This window comes from Malus domestica, chromosome 01 (genome assembly GCF_042453785.1).
Source record: "Malus domestica chromosome 01, GDT2T_hap1".
NCBI classification, from domain to species: domain Eukaryota; kingdom Viridiplantae; phylum Streptophyta; class Magnoliopsida; order Rosales; family Rosaceae; genus Malus; species Malus domestica.
In genome coordinates this window covers 27,547,911-27,566,509 of record NC_091661.1, presented here as the reverse complement: position 1 = coordinate 27,566,509, position 18,599 = coordinate 27,547,911, and the positions used below count along the sequence as shown (strand labels likewise).

At 36.6% G+C, this 18,599-nt stretch overlaps 3 protein-coding genes across 3 annotated transcripts; all 3 read left to right on the top strand.

The window, feature by feature from the left end:
* Positions 1-371: 371 nt before the first annotated feature.
* LOC103414869 (uncharacterized) lies at positions 372-4,477 on the top strand. The gene is made up of 6 exons (XM_029102874.2): positions 372-824; positions 1,689-2,177; positions 2,277-2,498; positions 2,588-2,660; positions 3,164-3,271; positions 3,965-4,477. The coding sequence occupies exons 1-6, from the start codon at positions 708-710 to the stop codon at positions 4,336-4,338; spliced, it is 1,383 nt and encodes a 460-aa protein (XP_028958707.1). The 5' UTR covers positions 372-707; the 3' UTR covers positions 4,339-4,477.
* A 2,409-nt stretch (positions 4,478-6,886) lies between these two features.
* Positions 6,887-10,576, top strand: LOC103424227 (lipid droplet phospholipase 1-like). Its single transcript, XM_008362317.4, has 10 exons — positions 6,887-7,228; positions 7,733-7,800; positions 8,348-8,418; positions 8,536-8,778; positions 9,036-9,199; positions 9,293-9,348; positions 9,436-9,488; positions 9,577-9,697; positions 9,969-10,066; positions 10,167-10,576. Exons 1-10 carry the CDS (start codon positions 7,059-7,061, stop codon positions 10,236-10,238), a joined length of 1,116 nt encoding a protein of 371 aa, XP_008360539.1. The 5' UTR covers positions 6,887-7,058; the 3' UTR covers positions 10,239-10,576.
* A 1,451-nt stretch (positions 10,577-12,027) lies between these two features.
* Positions 12,028-17,121, top strand: LOC103438916 (ATP-dependent 6-phosphofructokinase 4, chloroplastic). The gene is made up of 14 exons (XM_008377460.4): positions 12,028-12,484; positions 12,581-12,627; positions 12,731-12,770; positions 12,876-12,938; positions 13,045-13,182; positions 13,322-13,480; positions 13,590-13,643; positions 13,717-13,785; positions 14,186-14,315; positions 14,459-14,499; positions 15,089-15,313; positions 15,464-15,512; positions 15,887-16,041; positions 16,591-17,121. Exons 1-14 carry the CDS (start codon positions 12,194-12,196, stop codon positions 16,750-16,752), a joined length of 1,623 nt encoding a protein of 540 aa, XP_008375682.1. The 5' UTR covers positions 12,028-12,193; the 3' UTR covers positions 16,753-17,121.
* The last annotated feature ends 1,478 nt before the right edge of the window (positions 17,122-18,599 follow it).

Below are 18,599 nucleotides of genomic sequence, written 5' to 3'. Positions count from 1 at the left end.
AGCGGTTATGAAATAAAGCTGTAGAGTGTTTGATAAACTTTTTTGGAAAAATGCTTTTGAAAAAAAAAAGCAGTATTATAATATTTGGTAAACTTTTATGTAAAATAGATGTAAAAAAAGCCGGTTTTTCAAAGTTGGGTTTTGCAGCTTCTTGTTTTTGGCTTTTTTTCATCTAAAACTGTGAAAAAAAGCTGAACTAAATGTTTACCAAACACAAAAAAAAAAATCCCAACATTTTTTTTAGGGAACTTTAACGAAAAGCACCCGGTACTGTTCACTTTAACGAAAAACCATATTTTAACATTAAAAAGTCAATAATATGCTATTCATTTTACTTTTATTTTCTGCTTATCATTAACCATTTTCATTAGTTTTTTTTTTTTTTTTATGCCATCTTTTTTCAGAATTCCCAATCCCCGGCCCCTCCCTCAATCGTCCGTTCGAAATTCAAACCCAAAATCCCAACATTTTCACGATCGACTTTTGCCAGTACAAATTCGAACTTCCAACATTTCACTCCAAAACGAAGCCTCGCAGATCTCATCCACTCAGCCAAACGCTCTCCAGCAACGGCAACAGCAACAGTAATAGCAACCACCGCCACCGCAACCGCTGCATTACTAAATTTCACAGCTAATATGAGGACCTACACTTGAAATATAAGCTAGCAGGGAGTGCTGTGGTCCGGAAATTTGATCTGAATGTGAATGGAGTTCACAGAGGCTTACAAGCAGACCGGTCCTTGTTGCTTCTCACCTAATGCTCGCTACATTGCCGTCGCCGTCGACTACCGCCTCGTCATTCGCGACACTCTTTCCTTTAAGGTATGCTGCTATCGAATTTGCTTCTTTTTTGTAATTTAATAAATTTATTTCATGCTCTGTTTGGTTACCGAAAAAATGCCAGGAAAATGATGGTCCAAATGTCCTAATTCGTTCATTTATCACTTATATCTCTGCATTTTCAAAAGCAATCATATGGTGCACAATTGAGCTGGGCCGATTGGGTTTGGCACGTACATGGTTAAGTTTCTGTAGATCTCAGCCGTTGCATTTAGCTGTTGACAAACAAGACGTAGTGTTGTAGCTTCAGTATGCTGTAATTTGCTTGGTTGCTGAGAAATTAGTAAAAAAATCTTAATTTTGTTTCTTCATTTTAAGGGAAACTTAATTTAATGCCGATGATCTGATCACCGTAGTTGCAGTCTGAGTTTTTCGCCAAGCGATTCAAAGCGAATTTTGGAGAGAACATCAAAACTTGAGTGAGTTCATGCGGCATGTTTCCGTTGAGGTTCTTAAAAAGTAAATCGGAAAATATGAGGAAAATGATTTCAGTGTTTCTTACACCTAGAGAGTTTATACAGATCGAAGGATTCAACCCTAATTAGAGGTGAACTAATCCATAGAATAATGCTCCGTTCTGATCACTCTTTTACCGTGGACAAAATTGTACGGTAGGGCTCATGAGCAGTTACAAGGTTCTGGACTTTTTGGAGGCAGAAATATACCCTCAAGCGTTTGAACATAAGCTGTAGCGAACAATGGTTTAAACAGGTTTCTGCATGCTTCACATTCAGCGCTGTTGTGCAACATCTATTGTCTGACTTAAAGTTTGAATTGCTGAACTCCATTTCATATATCTTGAAGGTAAGTTGTCTGATATATAATTAAATGTCATTTCTAATCCAGGTTGTGCAGTTGTTCTCATGTTTGGATAAGATAAGCTACATTGAATGGGCGCTTGATTCTGAATACATTCTTTGTGGTCTATTTAAAAGACCAATGATACAAGCATGGTCGCTGGCCCAACCTGAATGGACATGTAAGATAGATGAAGGTCCTGCCGGTATTGCCTATGCTAGGTGGAGCCCAGATAGCCGTCACATACTTACCACATCAGACTTTCAACTGCGGTTAACAGTTTGGTCACTGTTAAACACAGCATGTGTACATGTGCAATGGCCAAAGCATCCTTCCAAGGGAGTTTCGTTCACCAAAGATAGGCAATTTGCTGCAATTTGCACAAGGCGTGATTGCAAGGACTATATTAATCTTCTGTCCTGTCATACATGGGAAATAATGGGTGTATTTGCTGTGGACACTTTGGACTTGGCTGATACTGAATGGTCACCAGATGACAGTGCAATAGTGATATGGGATTCGCCTCTCGAATATAAGGTGAGAACTTCGGTTTTTTTTTCTTTGTTATGGCAAAAAGATTTGCAGTAATTATATAATGTTTTAGTTTGAAACATCTCATGGTGCGGTTTGATGCAGGTTCTGATATACTCCCCAGATGGGAGGTGTCTGTATAAGTATCAAGCATATGAAAGTGCTTTGGGTGTAAAAAGTGTTTCATGGTCTCCGTGTGGCCAGTTTCTAGCAGTGGGTAGTTATGACCAGATGTTGCGGGTTTTAAATCACTTGACTTGGAAGACTTTTGCTGAATTTATGCATCTATCTACTGTCCGTGCTCCCTGTTGTGCGGCCGTGTTTAAGGTTATTGCTTGTTAATATTTGAGATAGCGAGATATCATGTTCTTTTAGTGTGTTGGATGATTGCTCACCCCATGATGTCTAAATGTCAGGAAGTAGATGAGCCACTGCTACTTGATATGTCCGAGCTAACTTTAAATGATGATTTTGCAGAAGGCAATAACGGTAAGCATGATGTTTCCATGTTAATACAGTTATTTTTTAACTTATAAAAGGTGATCAGAGTACAAAAATAATATGCTGTATCATTTGTATGCTAGGTCAGATTTCTTTTCCTGTTGTTGGTATGTTTTTGTATCTACTAGATTTCATTTCTGCCTTTTGAACTAACTTGTATTCAAAGCTCACAGAATAACTTATTCTTCCATTCACCTTTTAACCTGTTGATGGATGACGGTAAAATTTTAATAACGTAAGATCAATATAAGCTTCGATGAATCATTTTATTCTAAGAAAATAACGTAACAGTGCCACATCCTTAAATTTTACTCTTGCAAAGCAAAATTCAAAGAGTGGCTTGCCATTGTATCACATTGGCCATCTTTTGCATGATACATAAATTACGGCTTTTGGCTGGAGAATCACAGATCCTTCTGTTAATATGCAAAACTTATTTGATTCAATCCCCTTTTCTTTTCCCCCCATAATTTTTGTTTCATTTCAAGTAGATGCTTCGGAAGGACAAGTCAGAGTTAGATACGAGGTTACAGAAGTGCCCATCAGTTTGCCTTTCCAGAAGCCTCCTGCAGACAAACCTAACCCCAAACAAGGAATTGGTAAGCCCTTTCTCCCTCTTGTACTGTCTGATGCAAATGAACACAAAGTTTGTAAACAGTCAAGTATGAAGACAATCAAACTGGTTTACGTTTTAGCTACTTTACATCAGACAAGACAAGATGCACTTAGATGGCTGAGGGTTCATAAACACATTGGCCTAGCCATCAGATAACATTCAATGTCCTCAACAGAGGTCATCAAATGGTTGAGTCAATTCATACTTCTGGACAAATCCTGCAAGTTGAGGAACTTGAAGTTGTGGTAACAAGTCTGTCGATATTAGAGTCAAATATTGACTATATGGGATATTCCCACTAACCTTGAATAATATAGAAACCTCACTAGCGGATAGCAGTGTCAGCTTCCTTTATTCATTGACTTTGTGTAACAACAGTTTTATTCATTGAAATATTTTAACGGATTGGAGGATAGATGATCTTGATGTGGAAGGTACTATCAGCCTTGTAGGTAGCAAACTTCTTCCAATGATGAACAGGGTTTCGTTTTTACTGAGTCAAGCTGTTCTAATATAATATACTTGTACGCAGGAATGTAAAGTTTAGATGCACTTTCAACGTATTAGTGAGGGATTTTGTTTGAATAATGGACGTGATATCCCTTAGATGCTACCTCGAAATTGTTCAAGAGTTCATTGTATGAACATATGGCTAAAGCTATAGGTTTTGCTGTAGGTCTAATGTCATGGAGCAACGATAGCCAATATATTTGTACTCGCAACGATAGCATGCCAAGCATTCTCTGGATATGGGACATACGCCATCTTGAACTCGCTGCTATCATGGTGCAGAAAGATCCTATTCGTGCAGCAGTTTGGGATCCTACGTGCACACGTCTTCTTGTTTGCACTGGAAGTTCTCATCTGTACATGTGGACTCCTGGTGGTGCCTATTGCGTGAGCATCCCACCGCAACCACAGTTTAGCATAGTTGATCTGAAATGGAATTCGGATGGAAGCTGTCTTCTCCTGAAGGATAAAGAGTTGTTTTGCTGCGGTGCTGTCGCCGTTCTTCCTGAAGAATCGAGTGAATATAGCTCTGATGATTGAGGCAGGTTTGCTTTTCTCAATGTTTAACATGCTCTCTCTGTGTAATATGTTTATGGAGTAGTTGGAACATCATAACGGTGGCCTTTCCCTCTCCCATTTGTTTCTCATTTCTCTGGATTAGCATTAGTACTCATGGAAATTGACTGACTGACTTGCTAGGAACCGGATCCTCTCCGGATCCCCAAAAACTGAGGATTCTGAGCAATAAATTAGGGCCGTTGAAGTTTGATCAAACGGTTACAATTATTATAACTTTTAGGGGGTCCTTGTTTGTAGCCGTTGAATTAAATTTCAATGGCCCATGATCATTGCTAAGCAGCTTCAGTTTTTGGGGATCCGATTCCGACTTGCTAAACCCACATGACCAATCTCTCTCATACAACCTAGAACTTACCTATAACTGAGATGCCACTGCGACACCTACTAAATCAATCAAACGCCGCTTTGTATTTTAAATTTTCTATATGACAATACTAAATTAGTCTAGAATACTGTCACAACTTGAGTTCAAGTTATCGTTAGTGCTCACAGAAAATTGACCGACTTTGGGAACCCGCACAATGAATTTCCAAATAGGACTTTTGTAGATTTAGCAAAACATTGATATGTGTTCCAACTTTTAGACATGTTAGAATACGGTCACAATAACGTAATTAAATTTCATTCTGTTTTTCGTGGACTAATGCGACAATGGATGGCATCATCTATGAGATAAGTCCAATACACGTGGCGTCAAGGTATTTGGTTGATCATTGATTAATAATTATGATAATAAAGCCATTACAGATACAGGTCACCATAGGTAAATGATGACAACTCATACTGCATGTCGTTTTCCTAGTTAGTTGGAGGAGGAGGATAAGTGGATAGCGCTGCACGCTGGAATATCACGTTTATATAAAATTTTGGGATCTGAAAATCCAAAGTGGACCTAATTGTAGATTCAAGCAAGTTCCAAACTATTGCCCTGTCTGCCTAGCTAAGCAAGCTCCCTACCCTGTCGTATACGATCTATCCACAAGAGAAAAATTTGGAAACGATATCTGATCGCATTAAAAACTTTGGAAACGATATCTAATCGCATTATTCGTAAGATATATTTCATAAAAGTATAAGTTTCTTTATGTTTTAATTCCACCAACCCTACACTAGTTGAATTTGTTCACCACCTTCAAGTGATAGTATGCTTATTATTTAAGAAAAATTAACGAAAAGTTCAAACAAATTTCATTTTTTAATGAAAAGTTCTTTTTAAAGGTATAATGAATGCTACTAGTGAAAGGTATAAATGTGGTTTTTCGTTAAAAGTGAACAGTACTGTGAGTGTTTTGTTAAAACTCCCTATTATTTATCTATTATTTTAGGAATTGTTATTAGCACTCCAAAAATCTCATTTGGTATTCCAAACTTTCTATAATTAGAAAGAATTTATGAGAAGTGTAGAATAAGATTTTTAAAGTGCTAATAACAGTTCTCATTATTTTTTTATAAGTTTAAATTTCAACATGCCCATAAAAGATATATAAAAGTTTCAAAATTTAAACTTATCTAGATTTACCGCGATTTAAATGTAATGTGCAAAATTTAAACTCGTCCGTGGTCGCGTATTTACGATCGACCCTTGGTGCTTTCCCAAAGTTCCCCAGCTTGGAAAGCGCCAAATCTTACATCACCCGCGTGCTGACCCGACCCCCTTTATCTCCCTCGCGCCACAACGCGTTAACGAATCTTAACGGAACCAACTGATAATGTAATCCACTACTATTATGATGTCATGCAACGATTCTCATCCACCAACATAAAATTTGGTTTTATATTTTATTTCTCGGAAATTAAGAACAAATATTATTAAGCTTAATGAACTGAAGAAAGTTGGAATTGTATTATAAAATCGAGTAGTACATGAGAAGTAGTCTAAAGACTTGTTTGAATGTGCTTTTAAAATAACTAAAAACGTTTTTAGTCAAATTAATTGAGTTCTAAAATTCTCACAAAAGTATTTAAAATTCTTTTTCAGAATTTACTTAGATTTTTATTAAGAATTAATTTTAAAAATATTTTCAATCATTTTGAAAGAACATTTAAATCAACTATAAACTCAAAAAGATGTCAATTCACAAGCTTACCTTACAATCTGCAACATTTACCTTTATAGTACAAAAAAATATAATATAATATATATAGAAAACTTTATTGAAAGAACTCTCATTTTAATAAAAAAATCATATTTTTATACTAAATAATTAATCTTAATACTATTTATTTTACTTTTTATTTTATTCTTATAGTTAAAATTCAAAATTTTCAAAATTTTTCCTCATTAGTTTTCCTATATATATTCTGTTTTTGCTGGTGCAAATTTTAGTAAAAATATTGAGCGAAAAAATCAGTTTCATTCACTCCTGGGATTTTTCAGTGTTTTCATCACACGAGATAATATAACATGTATCTCTATATAAATAATGAATTATATGTGTTAAAAGATTAATAATTTAAAAATTAAAATTTCCTACCACTTACATAAAAACAATAATGTATCATCCATATTCTCAAAATTTTCCCACGGTCCTTACAATTTTCCATACCGTTTCTGTCTGTCGCAACCACCAACCAACGTCCCACAACATAAAAGCTCTCCTCCTTTTCTTTTTCCTCACCCTCTCTCCAATCTCCCTAATCGCTTCCCGTTTTCTGCTTCCCGCCACCGTTCGTCTCAGTCAATGCCCGTAGCCGAACGGCGGTCAGTAGCAGCTATGGAAAACGGCATCGTAGAGAACGGAGTCTGCTCCTCGGAGTCGGCTAACGGGAATCGCGACGTCTGGAGCTCGAAGGAGTCGGAATCTTCCTCCGCTGATCATCTTGTCGTCATGGTCCATGGAATTATGGGAACGTACGACTCTTCAATTTCATATTTTAATATTTTTTTCTTGGAAGAAAATTATATAATCAAGATTTGATTTAGCTGTACTCTGAATTTTCTTGATTTATCGAGAGATTGAGACGGTGTGGTGGTGATTTTGCTTATCGCGATAGATAATGTTGAATGTCTAGTGATTTTATTGACAAATTATATTGTTTTGACGATAAATTTGATTTTTTTAGTTAAATTGGTAGTCCTAAATCTGGATTAGTCGTACCAAGACTTCATTTCTGGTATACATTTTCAATTTTTGTATTTTAATTTACAAATTTATGCTTGTTGATTGGGCAAAGATTACAGTTTGATGTTTGGTGAATCGGAAAGTATCTGCTTTGGTTGTGTGTACGTTAAGGTAGATTTTGAGCATGACCTCCTTCGTTTTGTATTTTTGAGTATTTGAACCGGTCTGTTTCTTGTTCTGTGAATTCTCACTCTGGTACAATGTTGATATTGTTTTTGCATTTGCTCGTGCAGTGCCGCGGATTGGAAGTTTGGGGCGGAGCAATTTGTTAAAACACTTCCAGATAAAGTTATTGTTCATTGTAAGGAACATTCTTTTGTGTTATGCATTCAATTAATGCCGATACGCTTCATCTATTAAGGCGTTTTTGGGTTGAATTTTATTATACCTGCTATCAGTTCGAGTCCTATGGTCTTTGTCTGTCGTTGGTTACAATTTTTGTTAAAATGTATCTTCTTGATTTGTTACCTGCCACTTTAGTGCTACTTTGTGTATTTCCTTTTAATGTTAATAGAAGATTGGCGGAAGAAAAGAATCTTGAAACAGAGAAAGGTGCCAATATGATCACCCTGCTGCTTTACTTTTCTAGTCTTAAGCTTGGATCCCTGCTTGCATTAGTGGTGGTTCTTTGTTTTTAGCCTTTTATGTCCAAAGTTCTAGCTTTTCGGATCCTGATACCTTGCTGTTTGTTTCTTATATTTTTAGCTCACTTTTAAGATTTTAAAAAGGTGAAATTAGTGCAATGTTGATGTTTAAACTTCTACTAAGTGATCTATTGCAGTCAGTATTGTTTGTAGAAAATATGATGTTTGTCCAATCTAATTAATTTGGTTGAAATCCGGCTGCAGGTAGTGAACGGAATGTCTCTAGGTTGACTCTAGATGGTGTGGATGTGATGGGGGAGCGATTGGCAGAGGAGGTTCATTTCTGCCTGATGTATTTTATATAATGGAAGTTATTGCATCTGTTTTCATTTCTGAAATGATGGATCCACTTCTCGTTTTGTACCGTTGTTAACCAAGTTCATTACTTTTAGGTTATCGAACTGACTCAAAAAAAGCCTAATCTACGTAAGGTCTCATTTATTGGACATTCTGTCGGAGGATTAGTGGCAAGATATGCAATTGGGAGGCTATATAGACCCCCTAAAAGTGACAATACGGAGCATTCATCTCCTAATGGGCGTGAAGAGGATGCAAGGAGTACATTAGCTGGCTTGGAGCCTATGAACTTTATTACTGTTGCTACACCTCATCTTGGATCAAGGGGTAACAAGCAGGTAATACAATTGCCTTTAACACTTGCTCATTCAGAATGTACTTGAATCCTAGAATTTTTGTAACGTCTCAAGTTTGATCAGGTTCTTGGCTTGTATTGGTTTATCTGATTCTGTTTTATGTAGTGAAAGACTTAGTTAAGGTAGGACTCAGGAGTGATAGATGTTAGGCTGATCTTATGTTATTTTCTTCGTAGTAGTAACCCAGTTGGTATATGCACTTGCCACTTTTTACTAATGAATTATTTCACTTTGTGTAGGTACCATTCCTTTTTGGTGTGCCTGCCTTTGAAAAACTTGCTAGTGCAGTTATTCATTTGATATTTAGGAGGACTGGTCGGCATCTTTTTCTTAATGATGATGACGATGGGAAGCCTCCACTGCTTAAACGCATGATAGAAGATTCTGATGGTTGTTATTTCATGTATGTTACTTGCATCCATGTTCAAACATTAATTTGAGATTCGAAGTTTCTTGAGATTTCTTGTATATAGAATGACACTTTTTTTTTTGACAGGTCTGCATTGCGTAGTTTTAAGCGAAGGGTGGTGTATTCAAATGTGGGCAATGACCGTATCCTATTTTCTATGATCAATATATATACTTTCCATTTTTCTATGCCTTATTCACTTTTTGTTTTTGATAATTAATACTATAAAGATATTGTCGGCTGGAAAACATCATGTATTAGACGTAACAGTGAACTTCCAAAGGTATTTCCATCTGCATGGTTTTATAATTGTAATTTTAAGGTCAGGTTTTCTGATTTTCATTTAAAGTTTTGATTTTTCTGCTTATCAGTGGGAAAATACTGTTGACGAAAAATATCCGCATATTGTTTATGAAGAACACTGCAAGGCCTATGACGCTGAGCAGTGTGAGCCTACTTCAGCAGAAGATGGTGGCTCTGACGAGCTTGAAGGTTAACAACTCATTTCACTTTGGTTTCCAACTTTTAATAGTATATTAATCATTGAATTCTATGTAAACAGAAGTCGTTGTCTATACTTGTCGCTGTTCTGCTTGTGTTACCTCGCTAATGTGCTTACATTTTATTAATAAATTTCATTGCTCTAGTATCTGTTTGCGTCTGTGTTTAACCTGCCTTTTACTTTCATTTGTTGCATCGTAGTGAATTGCAGATATCGGTTGTTCCTAAATAATTTCTTTCTTAACAACTTTGTTTTGTGCAGAGGAACTATTGAAAGGCCTATCTCGCGTGTCCTGGGAAAAAGTAGATGTTAGTTTCCACAGCAGCAGACAGAGATTTGCTGCTCATAGTGTCATTCAGGTCTCCTTCTCTCTCCTCCCTCTCCCACACACACACTCACACGCCCTCATGCTCACACCTTACGCTAAAGACACAAATTTGCACTCTGAACATTTTACAGGTCAAAAATAAAAGTGTACATATAGAAGGTGAAGATGTCATCCGCCATATAATGGATCATTTCCTCAAGTAAAACCTAACGACAGATAGAAGAATTGTCATCGCGAAGTGGTCCTGACTGCGGTTCTTTCAGTAATGCTACGCCGAGTGGAGAGAAATCCATGATTATCTGCACAGTTGAATTGTATCTCAATTACCGGGCGAAAGAAGAATGTATCTGTATTTTGTTGGTGCGTTGCAGCTTGCGGCCGAAGGCAATCGGTTATTAGACCGGAAAGCTGTGCACGAAATGTGCTCAATTCAAGCAAGCTATGTGATAGAAATTTTGTTTACTCGTTATGGTATGCGTTGATATGTATGTATATGAACCAGATCTTCATTACAAATGCAAACATTTCCACTTGTTTATCTCCTACCATGTCCTCACTACCTTTTCTTTCCAATTATAGAGGGGGAAATTGAAGCTAAATCCATAGGGGTGTGATATTCAAACACCTCATTTTACTTCTTACACACCTTTTTAATTTTCGGCCGTCTGATCGGATGAATTAAAGAAGATCAACGGATATAAATTAATAAGGATGTGTGAGAAGTAGTTTGAGATGTGTGAATAACATACCTCAATCCATATATGCATCTTCAGTTTATCTTTTACATTGCATGGTGTCTTCAGTCCGCTAAAATATCACACGTCTATCTATTGATTAATAATATGAAAACAGTTTTCCCATAATGCTAATGGGTGGATATAAATATTCATGAATTTATTTCTAAATATATCATACATTTATGAATATGTTGAAAATATTTGGCAGATTAATGGATGCCCACACAGATTTTCAATACCCCCACAGTAATGTGGACTTTGGAAATGAAGGATATCGTATTTTCAAAAGGTGTGTGCTGTAAATTTCTAAATGTAATAATACGTTTGTTTGGAGTTGCTCTATAAATAGAGCACTCCGACTTTTATCAAGATATACAAAAAGAACAAGAAAGATCAATAACATCATTATTTATCCCTCTCTCTTTTATTTGTCATCCCCTTGTGTTATAGTTACTGTATGATATTTTACACATGCTTCGCTCATGTCACTAATAAAAATTATCTCTCTAACTTTTACCTATTTATAACATAATATATTATTTTTGCCCAATCATATTTTAAAACATGGCTAGCAACACAATGTGACGGCAAGGTATTACATATCGATGATATCGGAAATATCGGTGGTCCAAAAACACAGAATTTCAATAGAAATATCTGGATATTATCGATATCGATAAAAATTGAATAAAAACCACGGAAATTATAAGAAAAACTTGGAAATTTTTATTGAAACTTTGCATGATATTTATTTAGTCAATTATCTATTAGTTTATCACAAAAAATTAGAAGGAAATGTATTGCATGATAGATTTAAGTTGATTATATAGCGAGCTAACAAACATTGTAAGTGTAGAAAATATGTAGTAATTAATGAAAGAAGTTTAAATACACCATAATCATTTATATATAATGAATTAGTACAATAGTTTACACTTTATACATTGCATGGTAAGATACATAAGTGATTTAGCAAAGTCTAAAATATCGATAATATCGGAAATATCGGTAATCTAAAAAAATATCAATAGTCCAAAAATACGAAAATTTCAATAAAAATATCAAAATATTATATATATTTTAGACCATGTGTGACGGTCATAATGTCACGCCTAAAATTTTTTCAATCGATGCCCAATATGGTGGAAGTTTTGTGAATAATGTGAACGCCAGGGGCTTCTTCGTAATTCAGGACGGGTCCAAAATCAGCCACGTGACCTTTGCCTTAACTTTGACCTAACAGGTGTCGTATTGTAGTTAAACACCATTAACGACCATCTTAGTTTCGGTTAGCCCCCAACTTAACGGAATCAAACGCAGCTGACCCAAAACGCAGCTCCTCCCAAACTTCCGCCGTTGACACCCTCTCTCTCTCTCTGCAAATTTTCAAAAGCTTTGACATCGGAGGCTGCGAAATTCCAATGGAATCCACCATTTCATCTCCTATCTCCTCCACCAAGTCCTCGCCCCTGTTGCATTCGGCTTCCCATTCACTCGGCTCCAGATCCCAGTCTTTTCCGTCGCTCCCGTCGCTTCCGTCGGTTCAAACCCTCCGCTATCCCAGCTTCAAATCCAGAAGCTTCCTCGGATTTCCCTTCCGTTCGCGCCAAAACCAGCCTATCCGATCTCAGAGCTCGAATCATCAGCCGGCTAACGACGGCTTCGTCCTCGAAGACGTTCCTCACTTGACTAATTTTCTCCCTAATTTGCCGGTAATTTTCCTAATTAGTAATTAATCACCGTTTAAAAAATTAAGCAATTTGTGTTTGATTTTGTTTTGAATATTTGTTTTTTTCCTCTTTTTGCAGTCATATCCAAATCCATTGAAACAGAGCCAAGCTTATGCAGTTGTCAAGTAAGTTTTGCTTACGTCAATATTGCAAATTCTACCAATTTCATGTTGAAAATTTAAATTTTCGGTAATTATATTTATTCAGATAATCTGTTTATGTTGGTAGGCAAACTTTTGTGAGCCCTCACGATGTGGTTGCGCAGAAAGTGAGTGTATTTTTTGTAAAATCTAACTGCCAAGTTTTCGGTTCTGTTGTTTTTGTCTTCGTTTTTTGTTGCTTTTGGAATAACTGCATTGTGCAATGGCTCTAGGTTGTTGTTCAAAAGGAGGGTCCTAGAGGGGTGCATTTCCGACGTGCAGGACCCCGGGAAAAGGTGCATTTTTTTTCATCTAAACCGCCATATGCTTAGGGAAAATGAAACTGTAGTACCATGATTTTTCTTTCTATCGGAAAATGTGACGTGAAGCTTCTAATATTAGGTTTATTTCAAGTCGGATGAAGTTCGTGCTTGCATTGTCACGTGTGGGGGTTTATGCCCGGGGATCAATACTGTGATTCGGGAAATAGTATGCGGCTTGAACTACATGTATGGTGTTGAAGATATACTTGGAATTGAGGTTAGTTCAGTTCATAATGTTTCTAACTGTGCAACACTTGTAGTGAATGGCTGCAAAAAGTTCTATTTAATGATTTTGGAACTTTTAAGAATATTATCGATTAGGGAATTGTAAACTTGCTGATGTTGAAAACTTTCAGGGAGGATATAGGGGATTTTACTCTAAAAATACGTTGAGGTTGACACCAAAAGTTGTCAATGATATCCATAAGCGCGGTGGCACCTTTCTTCGAACTTCACGAGGAGGTCATGATACAAACAAGATAGTTGATAACATACAGGACCGAGGAATAAATCAGGTGAATAGATTATGTATGCTTGCATTTCCTGCATGTTTGTGTTGGGTTGTGTTAACCCCAATGAAAAATGTTGAAGTTGATGAGTGGAAGTTGGTAATATGACTTCTAGGTATACATAATTGGAGGCGATGGCACTCAAAGAGGAGCAGATCTTATATACAAGGTGAACATATTCTCTCTAAGATTAATCCATTTCCTTGTCGCATCATGATCTGACATTAGCATATTTTGTCAAGGAAGTTGAGAAACGTGGTCTTCAAGTGGCAGTTGCTGGGATCCCTAAGACAATTGATAATGATATTGCTGTAAGTTCTATCGTTCACGAATGATTTGCATTTATTGGTATCATTATCCTGTTATCTTCTGCAATATGCAATAAAATTTTGATGCCAGTTTTGAATTTGGAAAGTTCACAAGCTCAATACGAGTACTCTAAATTTTCATGAGCAACATATGTTTTGTCCACATATGATGAAGAACTATATTTAATCTGGATGACATGCTGTTGAATTCTAGAGTCAACATTCAGAAAGTTCCACCAAAATCTTAAATGGAAAGGGCATAAAAGAAAGCTTGTTTTCCCTTTTCTCATTTATATGCAATTTGGTTTTGTACTTCGAAAATCTTTCTTCTTTCGGTTTAGGATGTTGTGCTTTTATCAAGTGGATCATTAATCTACCAGTGATTTTTGAAATTTGGCTTTAGGTGATAGACAAATCTTTTGGTTTCGATACTGCTGTTGAAGAAGCACAGAGAGCTATTAACGCCGCACATGTGGAGGCTGAAAGTGTGGACAATGGAGTTGGAATTGTCAAACTGATGGGCAGATACAGTGGTATGTGTCTTAAATGATAGAACAAATGACATACTTTCGTTTTTTACCTTTTCCTTATCAACTTATGTCAGATGACGAATGAACGTCTCTAGTATTTGGTTTCACATATTTTTGCCTGTACTTGATACACTTTTCTTCTGTAGGTTTCATTGCTCTAAATGCAACTTTGGCAAGTCGAGATGTGGTAAGAATTTTAACCCCTCTCCCTAGAACATAACCTACTTATGATCTCAATGATTATGGAAAAAAACTTAGGATTCTTGCAAAGTTGCACATATCATAACATGTAATGAGATCCAAAAGGACTTATATTAAAGCATTTCAAAAAAATTTGTTTCAGAAATCATAACTGTGTATGCGCACCCCAATATAGTCCAGCAATTCAAGTATATGAAATTTATAACAAGGACATCTATTATAAGGATTAGACAAAAAATTACTTATGGAAATCATACCTTTGTATGTGCATTCCAGTATACATCAGTGATTCAAAATAGTGAATCTGAGGGAGCGTTCATTTAGCACATGTTCTATATGTCGGACAAGGGTGTGAACATTGTCCTAGAGACTATACAATTATATCTGCAAAGGAATTTGCTTTAATTTGGACTAGCACCATTTTCAATGATATTGAACATCCGTTCTCCGTAAAATGAAATATGCTGCGACTGTTAAGAACACGCTCATAGTTTAAGTGTTATTGCTCGAATGAAATATTCAGCAAGTAGTAACTTCTTTTATAAAAACTCTCAATACGCTTTTGGATGTAACAGGATTGCTGCTTGATTCCAGAATCTCCTTTCTATTTGGAAGGCCGGGGTGGGCTTTTTGAATTTGTCGAAGAGCGGCTTAAAGAAAATGGACATGTGGTTATTGTGTTAGCAGAAGGAGCAGGGCAGGAATATATTTCAGGGGAGATGAATGCAGTTGATGTGAAAGATGCATCAGGAAATAAGCTACTCCTCGATGTTGGTCTATGGTTAACCCAAAAGATTAAGGTGTAGTACAAATTGTCAATAGTATTTTGAGTAGTTTTGAGACACTTTTTTTTACTTAATCTACATCATGGGTAGTTTTTTCTGCTATAGACTTCTTGTATCATCCAATAATACTGATTCAGTTATATGCTTATATACTTCATGACACAGGATCATTTTACAAAAGTTCAGAAGACGGCGATAAATATGAAATATATAGGTAAATTTTGAGCTAGAGAAAATATAATTTTGTTTCTGATCATATATAGAGTTTTGTCTCTACTAAATAGCCCTTAATAGTCAATCCGTTGATTCTTGCCAAAACTCAGAAAGGGCCTTTCTTCCCCTTCTGTAACCTTTGTAGATAACATTTGAAAGAAATGAAATGTTTGGGATCCTAAGAAATGTTTGTGCACTCCTTTTTCCTTTTATTTCATTCTTATTACGATTTCCTTTTTTGTTTACATTAATTATAGTCTAAGTAGATTTGCTAAGAAGTCAAGATCTTATCATTCGCAAACCATTATTGTAGAAACTAGAAAGTTTCTGGGCAATACATCTCAGTATAATATATGTTTATCTTCTTATCTACAGATCCCACCTATATGATTCGAGCTATCCCAAGTAATGCGTCGGACAATATATACTGTACTCTTCTTGCTCAGAGTGCTGTTCATGGAGCCATGGCAGGATTCAGTGGTTTCACAGTCGGGCCTGTAAACAGTAGACATGCTTATATTCCAATTGCCGTAAGTACTTTCCCTGCTCCATTTGTTCTTATTGGGTAGTTTTGGCTCGAGTTGTTGGTTTTTGAACTGCATTTTATTTGATTTTTGTGTGAAAATTCTAAGAGCGGATAGAATCTTTAGATAACTAGATGATGCAAGGTTGAATTTGCAGTAGCATGCATGAAAGTAACTACAAAACTTTCGCAAAAACATTTCCTTTTATACAAACGGGAGAAGTTCATAAACGGCACTCTTAAGAAACTACAATTATTTTGACTGAGGCCAAAGCCAAACTATAAAATGTTCAACGGCATAACTTATATGTTAAACGAAATTAGAATAGAGAGCATAGAATAAAACTCATGGACCACAACTACTGCCCATGTTCTATGGAACTGAATTTGAGGCCTGAACTGAAACAATGTTATGAATCCAGAGGCTAATAGTTCATAATCTATATGCTAGTGTACTGTTGTGGGTCGAATATGTTGATTAAGTTGGAGGTATATGGTTATGATTCACTAAAAGATGGGAAGTGTATAGTTATGAACGGGATATGTGGTATTGCAGCGTGTGACAGAGACGCAAAACACAGTAAAGTTGACAGATCGGATGTGGGCTAGACTTCTTGCATCAACGAACCAGCCTAGTTTCTTGGAATACAGTGAGGGGCAAGGACAAGCTAAAGAGGATGTTGATGTGATAAACAACAACATGAGAGCTACTTTATAAATTTATGGAGCGGAGCTCCGTTCATTCAAGTGGACAGCACAACGCAACGTTGTTTCTTGGAAGTATGCGAACAGGTCTTACCGTTATGAAGAGGTTTTACATTGTCTACGGGCTTGCTTGTTCACGCTTTTATTTTCAAGAAAAGGTAAACCAGACAGAAACAGAGGACATGGAGGACGAGAAAAGAGAAGAGAGAAGTGAGGAAAAGAGGAGCTGGGAGAATAGTTAGAATAAAAACTCAGTAAGTACAAAAATTCGAAAGAAATATCTTAGGACCCTTAGGCTTTTGAATATGCTGCAAATGTTTGTAAAACAATATCGTCAATCCAGTTATTCTGTTAATAGATACTTCTGCTATCTTAAGCATCATCACTTCACTTTTTAATATTTTCACTGCCCAAATTTCCTTGCAGCATGAAGTATGCTATCCAAGTTTTTCGCTTTGTGCGAGGACATGATATAGAATAATGGCGCTTAGAAGTGTTTAGTGTGGGATTATTTCTCAACATTCAGTTGACTCGCCAACACACGCTTGCAGTCGGGTCCTTGACGGGTTAAGGGATAAGGCTATGGTCGGCTCGGATAGGAATAGAGAGAGGGAGACTGGTTACAGGGATTCGACCAACACTAAATTTTAGCTTCTTCTAGGAGGGACTTTAGAGTAAAATGAAGGATTAGAATGAACAACCATACTAATTTTTTCTGTGGTCTTTGGAAGTTTCTCTATGGAAGGGGAGCTTTTGCTGTAAATTTGTTCTACTTCCCTTACCTCTAAGTAGTGAAAATGCTCAGAATACACAAAGGAACTTAGCCTCCTTTCGAGTTATTCTAAGAACATTTCTTTCCTTTTTGCAGGCCCGAGCGTAGCTAACCTGGCTAGGGCTGTGCATCTTCATCCAAGTTTTCAAGTTCGTTTTCAAGTTCAAATCTTTCTCCCCGCAGTTTAGATTAGATTAGATTATCGCTCGAATGGAGAGAAAATATTTCTTTCTTTCGTGGTGTAGGATTTATTGTTTAGCATCATTTTTTCATACTAATCCGTTTCAAACCATCCCGATAAGGTGACGGCAACAACAAAGTAGGCAAACAATGTCTCTTGTCCTGCTTATCTTAAAGTTTCAACTTGCAAAGTTCCATCATGGACCCCAAACTTCCAAGTTGCATAAATTGGCTGTCGTTTATCTGCGAGTTGCGTACTCGTGCAAATTAGGAGTCGTCTACGGAACATGGTGACAATTCCAAGGATCACAATTAGGTCCAATTAGTCGGATCACATGTATGTGCGGTCACATTCTAAACTCGAAGTCTTTTGTATATTGTATCATTCAGTTCTACTCGCAGTCCCATCCGGTGTGAGGTGTGCCGTATGGGCTGTGTGCCGCACCAAACACTTGTTCGTCGACGAAGTGTTCCCTACCTAGAGATATCCCTAGACACGAGATTGTCTCTGAAATATGCCTATTGACTTTTGTTATCATCTTTTGGTCTCATTTGTCAACATACTATGACATTTGCATTCTACCTGAACATTCTGATCAAGAAGGTGGTGAGGTATGAAAGTAGGAAAATTGGGGACATGCCTTGGTAATATGATTCTATACCCACAGTGCAAGTCCACCCCAACTGCACCTACAGTCGGTCTTACGTGAAGTCTACATAAGGGTTTAAGAAAAGTCAACAATTCCAAAGTAAATGTCAAGGCGATATCTGAAGGGAGAAAGTCAATCACAAGATCTCGGGTGATTGAGTAAGCTTTTAATCAACTGAGTTACAAGATTTTAACTTTTTGAACCATGTCAAATATGTATGTAGGACATCGAGCAAAGAGTTCAATGCGTGTATTGAGA